The sequence below is a fragment of the Tachypleus tridentatus genome, chromosome 9, assembly GCF_004210375.1.
Source record: "Tachypleus tridentatus isolate NWPU-2018 chromosome 9, ASM421037v1, whole genome shotgun sequence".
In the NCBI taxonomy this organism is placed as follows: domain Eukaryota; kingdom Metazoa; phylum Arthropoda; class Merostomata; order Xiphosura; family Limulidae; genus Tachypleus; species Tachypleus tridentatus.
In genome coordinates this window covers 150,115,657-150,131,880 of record NC_134833.1, presented here as the reverse complement: position 1 = coordinate 150,131,880, position 16,224 = coordinate 150,115,657, and the positions used below count along the sequence as shown (strand labels likewise).

Below are 16,224 nucleotides of genomic sequence, written 5' to 3'. Positions count from 1 at the left end.
CTATTGGTTGTTCTAGTAGTGACGTCACATTTTCAATTTGTCAGTAGCCACAGGTGTGGTTATATGTTTGTGACGTGTTCTGTGAGAACTGTCTGCATGGAACATGAGAAAACTCACTTGTTGTTAGATAAGTTATTTTATTTTTATTTCGTGTTAAGTTATTGCTAAGTTTATTTTGTTTTAAGTTTAATAAAACCGGTTCAGTACATTATCACAAAAGTTAAAGTTTCTAGTTTTTCCGAACTTATACAAGTCCTGAAAGTCGCGTGAAGGTTAGATTATTTGTCAATGTCACTTGATGAGAAGTTTTATATAAAAGCATCCATGATTAGTTACGACTTAGTCTCTGTTTGTCAGTTTTCAACTAACGAAGAGAAATATGTTTAAAGAGATAACATTAGTTGTTCTACTGGGGATAACACTGGGTAACTTGTCAGTAACAACAGGTAGGAGTTGTTTGTTGTTTGTAACGATTATGAGGAAAATCATGTTTATAATTATGCTATTTCATTTTTATTTCATAAAATAAATTGATTTGTTTTTGAGTATAACTTTAGAATTTCGATGTCAGGATATGTAGCACACAATGTTTCATATGGTAGAATTACCTGGAAAATAATGGTTAAAAATATTCTAACTGTGGACGTAAACTGATGTTAGGTTTAAAACTTTCACTTTTCAATATAGTGTATAAAACAGTTTTTATGTATCCTAAAGTATTCTAAATTTAATGTACCTAGTAGGTTTGTTTTTGAATTTCGCACAAAGCTACTCCAAGGTATCTGTGCTAGCCGTCCCTAATTTAGCAGTGTAAGACTAGAGGGAAGACAGCTAATCATCACCACCCACCGCCAACTCTTGGGCTACTCTTTTACCAACGAATAGTGGTCAGGCGTGGCAAGGTGTATTAAGACGTTCGACTCGTAACCTGAGGGTCGCAGGTTCGAATCCCAGTCGCACCAAACGTGCTCGCCCTTTTAGCCATGTGGATGATATGATATATCGACCCATCCCATTATTCGTTAGTAAAAGTGTAGCCCAAGAGTTGGCGGCGGTGGGTGGAGATGACTAGCTGCCTTCCCATTAGTATTTCACTATTAAATTTGGGACGACTAGTGCAGATAGCCCTTGTGTAGCTTTGCGTGAAAGTAAAAAAAACAAACAACCAAACAAACTTCAAAAGGAAATGATCAGTTTATACTTTCACAGGTCTGGATAAAGACTGCCAGTCTCCACCTCTAACAGGACCTTGTGAAAAAATTATACCAAGATATTACTACGATCCCGAAAGCCACCAGTGTAAGAAATTTAATTTCGGTGGTTGTGGCGGGAACGGAAACCGATATGAAACAAGAGCAGACTGTTTGTCTTCTTGTTCAGGTTTGTTAATAATGTTTAATGTCTTATTGTTGTTCATTAAACTTTGATTTAACTGGAATACAGTAAAGATGTAAGCTATACTTACGGATGGAATAACTTTATATTAACTGGTGGTAAACCTAATATCATCATATCAACTAGTTGTAAACCTAACATTATTATTATATCAACTGGTGGTAAACCTAACATTATTATTATATCAACTGGTGGTAAAACTAACATTATTATTACATCAATTAGTGGTAAACCTAACATTATTATCATATCAACTGGCGATAAACCTAACATTATTATCATATCAACTAGTGGTAAATCTAACATTATTATTATATCAACTAGTGGTAAACCTAACATTATTATTATATCAACAAGTTGTAAACTTAACATTATTATTATGTCAACTGGTGGTAAACCTAACATTATTATTATATCAACTGGTGGTAAACCTAACATTATTATTATGTCAACTGGTGGTAAACCTAACATTATTATTATATCAACTGGTGGTAAACCTAACATTATTATTATATCATCTAGTTGTAAACCTAACATTATTATTATATCAACAAGTTGTAAACTTAACATTATTATTATGTCAACTGGTGGTAAACCTAACATTATTATTATATCAACAAGTTGTAAACTTAACATTATTATAATGTCAACTGGTGGTAAACCTAACATTATTATTATATCAACTAGTTTAAACCTAACATTATTATTATATCAACAATTTGTAAACTTAACATTATTATTATGTCAACTAGTGGTAAACCTAACATTATTATTATATCAACTGGTGGTAAACCTAACATTATTATTATATCAACCAGTTGAAAACCTAACATTATTATTATATCAACAAGTTGTAAACTTAACATTATTATTATGTCAACTGGTGGTAAACCTAACATTATTATTACATCAATTAGTAGTAAACCTAACATTATTATCATATCAACTGGCGATAAACCTAACATTATTATTATATCAACTAGTGGTAAATCTAACATTATTATTATATCAACTGGTGGTAAACCTAACATTATTATTATGTCAACTGGTGGTAAACCTAACATTATTATTACATCAATTAGTTGTAAACATAACATTATTATTATATCAACTGGCGATAAACCTAACATTATTATTATATCAACTAGTTCTAAACCTAACATTATTATCATATCAACTGGCGATAAACCTAACATTATTATTATATCAACTAGTGGTAAACCTAACATTATTATTATATCAACTGGTGGTAAACCTAACATTATTATTATATCAACTGGTGGTAAACCTAACATTATTATTATATCAACTGGTGGTAAACCTAACATTATTATTATATCAACTAGTGGTAAACCTAACATTATTATTATATCAACTGGTGGTAAACCTAACATTATTATTATATCAACTGGTGGTAAACCTAACATTATTATTATATAAACTAGTGGTAAACCTAACATTATTATTATATCAACTAGTGGTAAACCTAACATTATTATTATATCAACTAGTGGTAAACCTAACATTATTATTATATAAACTAGTTGTAAACCTAACGTTATTATTATATCAACTAGTGGTAAACCTAACATTATTATTATATCAACTAGTGGTAAACCTAACATTATTATTATATCAACTAGTGGTAAACCTAACATTGTTATTATATGAACTAGTGGTAAACCTAACATTATTATTATATCAACTGGTGGTAAACCTAACATTATTATTATATCAACTAGTGGTAAACCTAACATTATTATTATATCAACTAGTGGTAAACCTAACATTATTATTATATGAAGTAGTGGTAAACCTAACATTATTATTATATCAACTAGTTGTAAATCTAACATTATTATTATATGAAGTAGTGGTAAACCTAACATTATTATTATATCAACTAGTTGTAAACCTAACATTATTATTATATAAACTAGTTGTAAACCTAACGTTATTATTATATCAACTAGTGGTAAACCTAACATTATTATTATATCAACTAGTGGTAAACCTAACATTATTATTATATCAACTAGTGGTAAACCTAACATTGTTATTATATGAACTAGTGGTAAACCTAACATTATTATTATATCAACTGGTGGTAAACCTAACATTATTATTATATCAACTAGTGGTAAACCTAACATTATTATTATATCAACTAGTGGTAAACCTAACATTATTATTATATGAAGTAGTGGTAAACCTAACATTATTATTATATCAACTAGTTGTAAATCTAACATTATTATAATATCAACTAGTTATAAACCTAACATTATTATTATATGAAGTAGTGGTAAACCTAACATTATTATTATATCAACTAGTGGTAAACCTAACATTATTATTATATCAACTGGTGGTAAACCTAAAATTATTATTATATCAACTGGTGGTAAATCTAACATTATTATTATATCAACTAGTGGTAAACCTAACATTATTATTATATCAACTGGTGGTAAACCTAACATTATTATTATATCAACTAATGGTAAACCTAACATTGTTATTATATCAACTGGTGGTAAACCTAACATTATTATTATATCAACTAGTGGTAAACCTAACATTATTATTATATCAACTAGTGGTAAACCTAACATTATTATTATATCAACTAGTGGTAAACCTAACATTATTATTATATCAACTAGTGGTAAACCTAACATTATTATTATATCAACTAGTGGTAAACCTAACACTGTTATTATATGAACTAGTGGTAAACCTAACATTATTATTATATCAACTGGTGGTAAACCTAATATTATTATTATATCAACTAGTGGTAAACCTAACATTATTATTATATCAACTAGTGGTAAACCTAACATTATTATTATATCAACTAGTGGTAAACCTAACATTATTATTATATCAACTAGTTGTAAACCTAACAATATTATTATATCAACTAGGGGTAAACCTAACATTATTATTATATCAACTAGTGGTAAACCTAACATTATTATTATATCAACTAGTGGTAAACCTAACATTATTATTATATCAACTAGTTGTAAACCAAACGTTATTATTATATCAACTAGTGGTAAACCTAACGTTATTATTATATCAACTAGTGGTAAACCTAACATTATTATTATATCAACTAGTTGTAAACCTATTATTATTATTATATCAACTAGTGGTAAACCTAACATTATTATTATATCAAGTAGTGGTAAACCTAACATTATTATTATATCAACTAGTGGGAAACCTAACGTTATTATTATATCAACTAGTGGTAAACCTAACATTATTATTATATCAACTGGTGGTAAACCTAACATTATTATTATATCAATTAGTTGTAAACATAACATTATTATTATATCAACTGGCGATAAACCTAACATTATTATTATATCAACTAGTTCTAAACCTAACATTATTATCATATCAACTGGCGATAAACCTAACATTATTATTATATCAACTAGTGGTAAACCTAACATTATTATTATATCAACTGGTGGTAAACCTAACATTATTATTATATCAACTAGTGGTAAACCTAACATTATTATTATATCAACTGGTGGTAAACCTAACATTATTATTATATCAACTAGTGGTAAACCTAACATTATTATTATATCAACTGGTGGTAAACCTAACATTATTATTATATCAACTGGTGGTAAACCTAACATTATTATTATATAAACTAGTGGTAAACCTAACATTATTATTATATCAACTAGTGGTAAACCTAACATTATTATTATATCAACTAGTGGTAAACCTAACATTATTATTATATAAACTAGTTGTAAACCTAACGTTATTATTATATCAACTAGTGGTAAACCTAACATTATTATTATATCAACTAGTGGTAAACCTAACATTATTATTATATCAACTAGTGGTAAACCTAACATTGTTATTATATGAACTAGTGGTAAACCTAACATTATTATTATATCAACTGGTGGTAAACCTAACATTATTATTATATCAACTAGTGGTAAACCTAACATTATTATTATATCAACTAGTGGTAAACCTAACATTATTATTATATGAAGTAGTGGTAAACCTAACATTATTATTATATCAACTAGTTGTAAATCTAACATTATTATTATATGAAGTAGTGGTAAACCTAACATTATTATTATATCAACTAGTTGTAAACCTAACATTATTATTATATAAACTAGTTGTAAACCTAACGTTATTATTATATCAACTAGTGGTAAACCTAACATTATTATTATATCAACTAGTGGTAAACCTAACATTATTATTATATCAACTAGTGGTAAACCTAACATTGTTATTATATGAACTAGTGGTAAACCTAACATTATTATTATATCAACTGGTGGTAAACCTAACATTATTATTATATCAACTAGTGGTAAACCTAACATTATTATTATATCAACTAGTGGTAAACCTAACATTATTATTATATGAAGTAGTGGTAAACCTAACATTATTATTATATCAACTAGTTGTAAATCTAACATTATTATTATATCAACTAGTTATAAACCTAACATTATTATTATATGAAGTAGTGGTAAACCTAACATTATTATTATATCAACTAGTGGTAAAACCTAACATTATTATTATATCAACTGGTGGTAAACCTAAAATTATTATTATATCAACTGGTGGTAAATCTAACATTATTATTATATCAACTAGTGGTAAACCTAACATTATTATTATATCAACTGGTGGTAAACCTAACATTATTATTATATCAACTAATGGTAAACCTAACATTGTTATTATATCAACTGGTGGTAAACCTAACATTATTATTATATCAACTAGTGGTAAACCTAACATTATTATTATATCAACTAGTGGTAAACCTAACATTATTATTATATCAACTAGTGGTAAAACCTAACATTATTATTATATCAACTAGTGGTAAACCTAACATTATTATTATATCAACTAGTGGTAAACCTAACACTGTTATTATATGAACTAGTGGTAAACCTAACATTATTATTATATCAACTGGTGGTAAACCTAATATTATTATTATATCAACTAGTGGTAAACCTAACATTATTATTATATCAACTAGTGGTAAACCTAACATTATTATTATATCAACTAGTGGTAAACCTAACATTATTATTATATCAACTAGTTGTAAACCTAACAATATTATTATATCAACTAGGGGTAAACCTAACATTATTATTATATCAACTAGTGGTAAACCTAACATTATTATTATATCAACTAGTGGTAAACCTAACATTATTATTATATCAACTAGTTGTAAACCAAACGTTATTATTATATCAACTAGTGGTAAACCTAACGTTATTATTATATCAACTAGTGGTAAACCTAACATTATTATTATATCAACTAGTTGTAAACCTATTATTATTATTATATCAACTAGTGGTAAACCTAACATTATTATTATATCAAGTAGTGGTAAACCTAACATTATTATTATATCAACTAGTGGGAAACCTAACGTTATTATTATATCAACTAGTGGTAAACCTAACGTTATTATTATATCAACTAGTGGTAAACCTAACATTATTTTTATATGAAGTAGTGGTAAACCTAACATTATTATTATATCAACTAGTGGTAAACCTAACATTATTATTATATCAACTGGTGGTAAACCTAACATTATTATTATATCAACTAGTGGTAAACCTAACATTATTATTATATCAACTGGTGGTAAACTTAACATTATTATTATATCAACTGGTGGTAAACCTAACATTATTATTATATCAACTAGTGGTAAACCTAACATTATTATTATATCAACTAGTGGTAAACCTAACATTATTATTATATCAACTAGTGGTAAACCTAACATTATTATTATATCAACTAGTTGTAAACCTAACGTTATTATTATATCAACTAGTGGTAAACCTAACATTATTATTATATCAACTAGTTGTAAACCTAACATTATTAATATATCAACTAGTGGTAAACCTAACATTATTACTATATCAACAAGTTGTAAACCTAACGTTATTATTATATCAACTAGTGGTAAACCTAACATTATTATTGTATCAACTAGTGGTAAACCTAACATTATTATTATATCAACTTGTGGTAAACCTAACATTATTATTATATCAACTAATGGTAAACCTAACATTATTATTATATCAACTAGTGGTAAACCTAACATTATTATAAAATCAACTAGTGGTAAACATAACATTATTATTATATCAACTGGTGGTAAACCTAACATTATTATTATATTAACTAGTGGTAAACCTAACATTATTATTATATCAACTAGTGGTAAACCTAACATTATTATTATATCAACTAGTGGTAAACCTAACATTATTATTATATCAACTGGTGATAAACCTAACATTATTATTATATCAACTGGTGGTAAACCTAAGATTAATATTTTATCAACTAGTGGTAAACCTAACATTATTATCATATCAACTGGTGGTAAACCTAACATTATTATCATATCAACTGGTGGTAAACCTAACATTATTATTATATCAACTGGTGGTATACCTAACATTATTATTATATCAACTTGTGGTAAACCTAACATTATTCTATATAAACACTTCCTATGATAAACGTTTCTATGTATTTAATATTCCTGCTGTTTCAATTATTTATTCAATTAAATCTGGTTTATTGATTAAACTGGTGATAAAAGTTGTTGCTGCTCTACAATTGTAAACATTTAATATTACATTTCATTCAATCATTTATATTGTTTTCGTTGGTTTATCAAGTAGCTAATATGGCCAGGCATGAATAGGTGGGTTAAGGCGTTCGACTCGTAATATTAGGGTCACGGGTGGAAGTCCCCGTTACATCAAAGATGCTCGTTCTTTCAGCCGTGGGGGCGTTAGAAATTGAATGGCAATCCCAATATTCGTTTTTAAAAAAGTAGCCCAAGAGTTGGCAGTGGGCGGTGATCACTAGCTGCCTTCCCTCTAGTCTTACCTCATTAAATTATGGATGGTTAGAGCACATAACCCTCGAGTTGCTTTGCGTAAAATTCGGAAACAAATAAAGTAAGTTGCTAATTTAAATTACCGGTTTATAAAACTCAGTCACTGTTTCTGTGTATCTTACTTCATTAAACGCTTCCGATTCATGTTATTTCTTTGTTTCGTATCAGTAATTGTTGTAGTATATTGATATATTGTTTAACTTTTTTCACTGAGTATGTATTTATAATTAAATACTTCAGCTTAGTTATGAAATTTGTTATTAAATAAACGGTAAATATTAAAGATTGCACAACACCAGACATTATTGAAAATTATTTACCCTCTAAGTGTTGAATTAAACTGTTAATTTAATAAATAAAACACCTTGGATGTGAAAAGAGAATGGATTAATTATGAGACTGAAAGAAATAGACTCAATATTAGCTACAAATATGGTAGCTACAGTTAGTTGGTAAGGTGTTTATAGTAAATATTTATTCATTAGTTTGTTAGGCTGCGGTTTTTACTGAATTAATGGCATGATAGTGGGTAAAACAAAATATCAATCAATATACTAAACAACCTCAATAAGAAAGTTACACTCGAAAATTATTAACATTAGCCAAGAGATCGCAATTCTATTATACGGAATAGGTTTTATCATTAACCAATCCTGGTTCTTTAAACTATATGGTGGTAATTTTTATATCTAAAACGCCTATTATAACCTCATTTGTGGTAACGTCAAGGAATTTAGGTACACAGTTTTTTGTCATTTCCCGTATGCAAGAGGGACGGACGTTACAAACACTGTTATTTACATTAATCACTGAAGTAAATAGCACGTAACGTTAAATGCTATTAATAATCATGAGAATTGTTTAAAAAATTTAACTAATTTGAGCTTAAAGGTGGGAAATGAACAATATTTTTCCACCTGTATGATTCTTTTTGAAAAGTCATCTCGAAACTGCTATTCTAAGTTGCTTGGTTGAAAACGGTTGTAAATATTTCAGACCGATAGATCACGTGAGTTTTAGCGTGGGGATGCGCAGAAATGATTGTTCAAAAACAAGCTGTTTTTGTTCAATAACTTTTCACGTGTAACTTAAGCCACACTTATTGCCTAATTTCAAACTGTAAGGATGCATCAGTGTACCTAATCTAAATAAAATCCTTTAAATCATGTTCCTCCGTAATTTTAATGCGAATAAAAAACTGTATATTATATATCTGTTTTATTCATTAATAAATTGTATTCAAAATTGGTTTGTAGTTAATGTGCAGCAGTACAAAATCACTAAAAATATATGATAGTTTCAGTTAACACAGTTAGAGAAAGTGAAAAGACATCTATGTAAAACAGATATAGGTGAGGTTATTAAGTACAGTTTTGAGAGAACTTAAAACTGTACGACCTTGGATGTAGGTGAAGATGTCTTACAGTTTGTCAGTCATAAAGATGGAGAAGACGAGTAAAAAAAAAAAACTGTTCTCTAATGGATTATAAGATGTCAAAGATTTAAATCCAGTTAGTAACAGTCTTGTTTTTCATGATTGTAAAACTGAAACGAAAAATTGTTTTGATTTGTTTTGTTTGTTTGTTTTGGGATTTCGCACAAAACTACTCGAGGGCTATCTGCGCTACCCGTCCCTAATTTAGCAGTGTAAGACTAGAGGGAAGGCAGCTAGTTATCACCACCCACCGCCAACTCTTGGGCTACTCTTTTACCAACGAAAAGTGGGATTAACCGTCACATTATAACGCCCCCACGGCTGGGAGGGCGAGCATGTTTGGTGCAACATGGATTCGAACCCGCGACCTTCGGATTACGAGTCGAACGCCTAAATACACTTGGCTCCTGAAAGGAAAGATAAAATCGTTTGCTCGTTTCTGAAAAGGGAAAACACGAAACATAAATTTATACCACACTTGTTATTTACCACATTACTTATTACCACACTTGTTATTTACCACATTGCTTATTACCACACTTGTTATTTAACACATTACTCATTACCACACTTGTTATTTACCACATTACTCATTATATTTCGATTGACATCGGAAACGTTTGTAATTAGTTCATCTTTTTCAAACTTCGGGTCGTTATAGAAGTTGATGGATCCAAGAATGGTTAAAATAGAAGATGAACAAACATCGATGCGGTGTGTGTGTTTTCTTATAGCAAAGTCACATCGAGCTATCTTTTGAGTACACTGAGGGGAATCGAACCCCTCATTTTAGCGTTGTAAATTCCAAGACTTAGTTCTGTATCAGCGGGTGACGTTATAAGTAGGTAACTTATTTATGTTTTAACTTCTCTCCAGATCAAGACCTTAATATTTTTTACTCCATAACCTAAAAGTGATATTAAAATAAACTGGAGTTGTGTAAGAGTTTTTAAAAGCAGTGTTTAGGATGGATCATGTATCACATCTGTGATCAACTACATACAATGTAGTTTGACACATTGTTCATTAATTTGAAGATAATGAAAATAAACAAAAAGAAAACCAGATGTTTATTATTTTTTGATACATTAACAACGTTGGTTAATAATAATAATTAATCATATTGAAAACTGCAGTATTTTGTTTAAATTTGGAAAAATATTTTAAATATTACTTGGATTTATTAACAACTGATGTAGATAATACTAATACAGAAACTTTATGACGTATGACAAGTGCAGAAAATTATATCGAATAATAGCTTAGCTTTTTAAATCACGTTTTCTATAATAATATTTAATTTGAATATTAAATTATTCTGACAACTAGGATAATGTTGAGCGAAGCTCTAAATGGTCTTTATTTGTAATTGAAGGGAAACGTAATAATGAATGTTTGTTCATGATGAAACGTTCAAAACTCTTAGAATTATTTTATTTTTGAGTTATTTATTTTCACATGATAATCTATATAAGGAATCATGTTGGTTCTATACGTTCACCTAAAAATGATTTTGAATTAACTGATTATAGCTGTTATGGTTCTGGTGACAGTTGGTCAAAAATGTCAAATACACAAGGGATAACAGTGAGTTTATTTTATCGCAAACACTTGGTAAAATGAAATCGATATTGAATTACAGAATTTTCTAAGAGAAATCAAAGTTGCTTATGTTCTATACGATTGATATTAATTAATGATAGTTATAATGCTGTAATTAGAAGCGTTAGAAATGTAACGAAACAATAAGAAGGTTTTAATGCAGCCAACAAAGGTATGCAAAAGAAAATGATGAGAAAACATTGGAAGAATGTAATAAAACATTAAAATGTGTATTGTAGTGTGAATGTTTTAATACACATCAGTGTAATAGTGTGTGTGTAAAATATAACATTTGAAAACTAATTTATAAAAATAAAACAATGCAACACTTAGAGAACTAGGTCTTAATACACTTGGGATATTCTTTTACAACGAATACTGAGATTCGCCGTTACGTTATAATGCTTCCATGCAAGAAAGGGTTAGCATTTTTCGTATTACAAGGATTCGAAACAATTTAGGATTACCAATCCAACGCCTTAACCCACCTAACCATGCCAGGCCTCCAATCTTAGAAGCTGATGCAATCAACATGAACTATATAGTAGAAATATATAAGTATTGTCCGTATCTGAGAATTAGATAAAACTTTAAACAGTTTTAAAGTCACCTATAAATGATGATAATAATACAAACAATACTAACAATGAAAAAAAACGGAATAAATAAAAAATATTATATTACAGGAACGGATAACATATTGCTAATGAATCCACTACATATATCTGACCTAACACATAACATGAACATAATGATATAAAAATAAATACATCTTTGTGGAGATCGGGTTACAACATCCTTATTTTGATAATAATAGTGTTAAAATACATATTGTTGAGAATATAATTATATTAAACTAACAACAGACTTGCATGTAATTAAATATGAATGTTCGTTACTAATTTAGACAATGATTTCGATGTCGTCCATGTACATAAACACTGTCCTTAGTAATATTGTTTGTATTTGTTAAAACATGTAATTAAAATACTTATAAGTGAACTCAGGTGTTGAGATGTGTTATACAGTCGTACAGAACTGTCCGTGTTTTTCAGTAAACACGTTTTGATAAAATGTAGAACTTATTAATTGAAGAAATAGTGTTTTAGTCGTCATGGAGACATTATTGTGTCGTATTATATCGGCACATAGTTTATAGTAATCACGTGAATGTTTGTTTGTGTTTCGTATTCTGTTGATGTTTATTTAAAGAAATGTTAGAAACGTCTTTTGCGTTTTGTGTTCTACAACTTTTCTCATAAATTGCCCCCCAGTGTCTCAGCGGTATGTCTGGGGACTTACAACGCTAAAATCCGGGTCTCAATACCCGTGGTGGTCAAAGTACATATAGCTTATTGTGTAGCTTTGTGCTTAATTCAAAATAACAATAACTTCTTATAAATTACTTGTTAAGTTTCAACTCACAATTTTTTAAATCTTCATGTCGAGGTATATGGCACAGAAATGTTTCATATCTTAGAATTGCCTTGAAAGACAACTATTTTATAATACTTTTACTACAAGCATAATATGTTGATAGGTTTATAATTTTCAAATATAACTACAGTGTATGAAAGAGTTCGCTTTAACGATTACACTTGACATAAATTTACGACTGACAGTGATTTTGTCATACCTCCACAGGCCGAACTAAAGACTGCAAGTCGCCACCTGTTTCAGGTCCTTGTACAGCTAATATTCCCAGTTATTATTACGACCCAGACAGCCACAAGTGTAAGAAATTTATTTTTGGAGGCTGTGACGGGAATGAAAACCGATATAGAAGTGAAGCTGACTGTTTGGCTGCTTGTTTAGGTAGTGTGAAGATATGTATTATATTTACAAACAGTACTTACAAGAAATGTATCTACTTTAATAACGTTAAATATACACCGCACGTATTATTTATATATCTATAATAGTTACTCGAGAACCAAACTTTAGAAATGTTTTTTAATAAAGTATGTATCTCTTATATATATGTGTTGTTGTTTTTTTCAGGAACGTGAACTACTTGAATATTTTGGGATAAGTTGACTTTCGTTGACGAGACGGATTTGATTTTTTATTACATTTCATTCTCAGATACAATTAAACATGTTTGTCTTGAGCACATTAATATTAATAACAGAACATGATGTCTTATGGGTTATTTTAAATTGTTATTGTAATACATGAAAATAAAATAATTATTTGTATAGTAGAATGGAACCTTATTAAATTATCTTTTTTATTATAATCTCAACAAGAAACGTGCATTTGAAAAATCTTCCTAACACAGCATCACTATCCAATAACCAACGGTTACTCACAACACTTCAGAATTCTTTGGTTATGACAACACCATCAATTCTCCCATTAAATTAACACCAATTTAAGTATAAAATTAAATAAATGTAGTTGACAAATTATTAATAACTCAGATAAATTTTACAGTAGCTGTATACCTACTAGATGTCTAATAATAAACCAAAGCATGTTTGTATATCATTCTCACAGACCTACAAAAGATAATTCCTCTTGTGTGTACCGTACTGAAGCTAAATAATCTTCAGTAGTTATCGGAAAACCCACTAGAGGGCAATAAATGTACTATTTGATTTTTTGGTTTGTCTTGAATTTCGCGTAAAGCTATACGACGGTTATCTGCGCTAGACGTTCTTAATTTATCAGTGTAGTACCAGAGGGAAGGAAGCTAGTAAAAAAAAACATTCAAGGAGAAAAACAAAACTTAGTGTCACTATCACCTTTTAATCCCACGTGGTCATCCTCAAAAATACTAACTGAACCCGACACTGGTTTGCTTGGAGGGTTAGAAAAGAGGCAGTTTTTATTATTATATATTTTTTTTATATTAGAATCCGGGTAAAAGGGGTCTCATAATCATGAATATTAGAAAGGAGATATGTACGAAGATCAAATAAATGTTTAATTCACCTAACTACGCCTGGCCCCTAGCTGAAGGAAAAACAATTCTGAAAACATTATGCATGTATACACAGTATAATGGTTTAGAATTACGGTATAAACTCCGTATGTTGAGGAGACTTTTCAATAACCAGTTGACGACTTATGGTATTATACGAAAGGCCTCTTCAGCAGTGATTTGGTAGAAACTAAAGATAGGTGCGAAATTTTACTCATCTGACTTTGAACTGAAAACGGACATATTAAGTGAACAGAGAGAAACATCTCCAGATAATATGATTATCACAAATCTTTAGACTATTGTAGTTTAAATTACAAATGTAATAATATCACATTCAGCATCACTTCATCTCAATGTTGTTTGTTATGGTTTTAAGTAACTATGTATCTGTAGAGAAAAGAGACGAACTGTTTATATATTTGTTTTTAATTCTTCTGTTTTTTATTAACGTAAATCATAACTTACAACATGGTCAATACTCTCTAACATAGTTTTGATTTAAACATTTTAATCAATTTTATGAAGTCAGAAGTCAAACAATCGAAAATATTTATCATGGACTCGAGTACAGTCATATTTAAACCAATCAAGATAAAACATTTTCATTCTCCCAACACCTGACGTATAAAAAACTTAGATTTGTTCAATTTGAGTACTTTTAAGAGGATCAGTACTCGAAATCATAATATGAAGGGGTTGGTCAGTTAGTCGGTCATATTAGGACCAATATTCATGGAATTATGTGCAACGATACTTTTGTACAGATTTCAAACAGTGAAAGAGAAAATTCTTGTTTTAGGTTTAGCTTTTGAGCTAAGAAAGCATAATTAAGAAGGTATTTGTGTGTATGTTAACCGACTTACATGAGATTTGGTACCAAGATAATTTGTTACAGGTCGAAATCAGTGATATAGAGAGTTTTCGATTTTAATGTTTTTCACTATTGTTAAGGTATCAAAATTAATCATGTTGTGACTGCATGGCGGAGGCATTTTATATTCGTCCTAGAATGCTGGTCTTTGTAATTTGTAATATTTGAGCTTCGAGAAGTCCCAGGTTTCTGATCAAACATGTGGTGAAAGTCGGCTTTTTTTTCTCTTATGCTGTTGTTGTTTTTTCAAAAGTTTAACTCAATACGGTTTAAAATTCCAACGAGATTCTTGTACAGATTGAAACGAAGTTACAAAGGCTTAGCCAGAAATATAGTCCTGATTTTGTTTGTTCTTCCAGTATTTACATATCTCGAAAAGCTTGCTTTATCATTTTATAATTCGTTTCAACTACATTGCGTTATGATTGGAATATGAAATATGTTTTCGTAGAATAAGATGAAGTTGACTTAGTTATTCTTGTACTCGTCCTATCAAGTTTGGTTTAGATGGCTGTTCTAGATTTTATTTGCATTAGGCCTTGTAGGCGAAACTACCTGAGAAAAAAAAAATAATGGTGAATAATTATAAAACAATGTATAAACGAATATAATCAAGTTAACTTTATTAGACATATTAAGAGAAACACACAGTAGCGTATCGGTATATCTGCGGGTTTCGAAAACCGTAGTGGACAGATCACAGACAGCCAGGTTCGAATCCACGTCCCACCAAATATGGTCGTCCTTTTAGCGGTGGAGGCATTATAATGTGGGGGTGAATCCAACTATTTGTTAGTTATAGAGTAGCCCGAGAGCTAGCGAAGGATGATGATGACTAAGGGCCTTCCCTCTCGTCTTACACTGCTGAATTAGGGACGGCTAGCACAAAGTAGCTTTGTGCGAAATTCAAAACAAACAAAAAAAAACAAGTTTTCTTTACAATGTGAAAGCATTTCAAATCTCACCATAACAGTAAAGTCAGAATGAAATTAGCTCGAATA

At 29.3% G+C, this 16,224-nt stretch overlaps 2 protein-coding genes across 6 annotated transcripts in view; one reads left to right on the top strand and one right to left on the bottom strand.

Moving 5' to 3' along the window:
* Positions 1–16,224, bottom strand: part of LOC143226644 (carboxypeptidase inhibitor SmCI-like) — a 78,415-nt gene that overhangs the window by 52,215 nt on the left and 9,976 nt on the right. The gene's annotated exons all lie outside the window — the stretch shown is intronic.
* LOC143226649 (kunitz-type serine protease inhibitor A-like) lies at positions 203–13,629 on the top strand. The gene is made up of 4 exons (XM_076457880.1): positions 203–446; positions 1,210–1,380; positions 13,068–13,238; positions 13,425–13,629. Exons 1-4 carry the CDS (start codon positions 380–382, stop codon positions 13,430–13,432), a joined length of 417 nt encoding a protein of 138 aa, XP_076313995.1. The 5' UTR covers positions 203–379; the 3' UTR covers positions 13,433–13,629.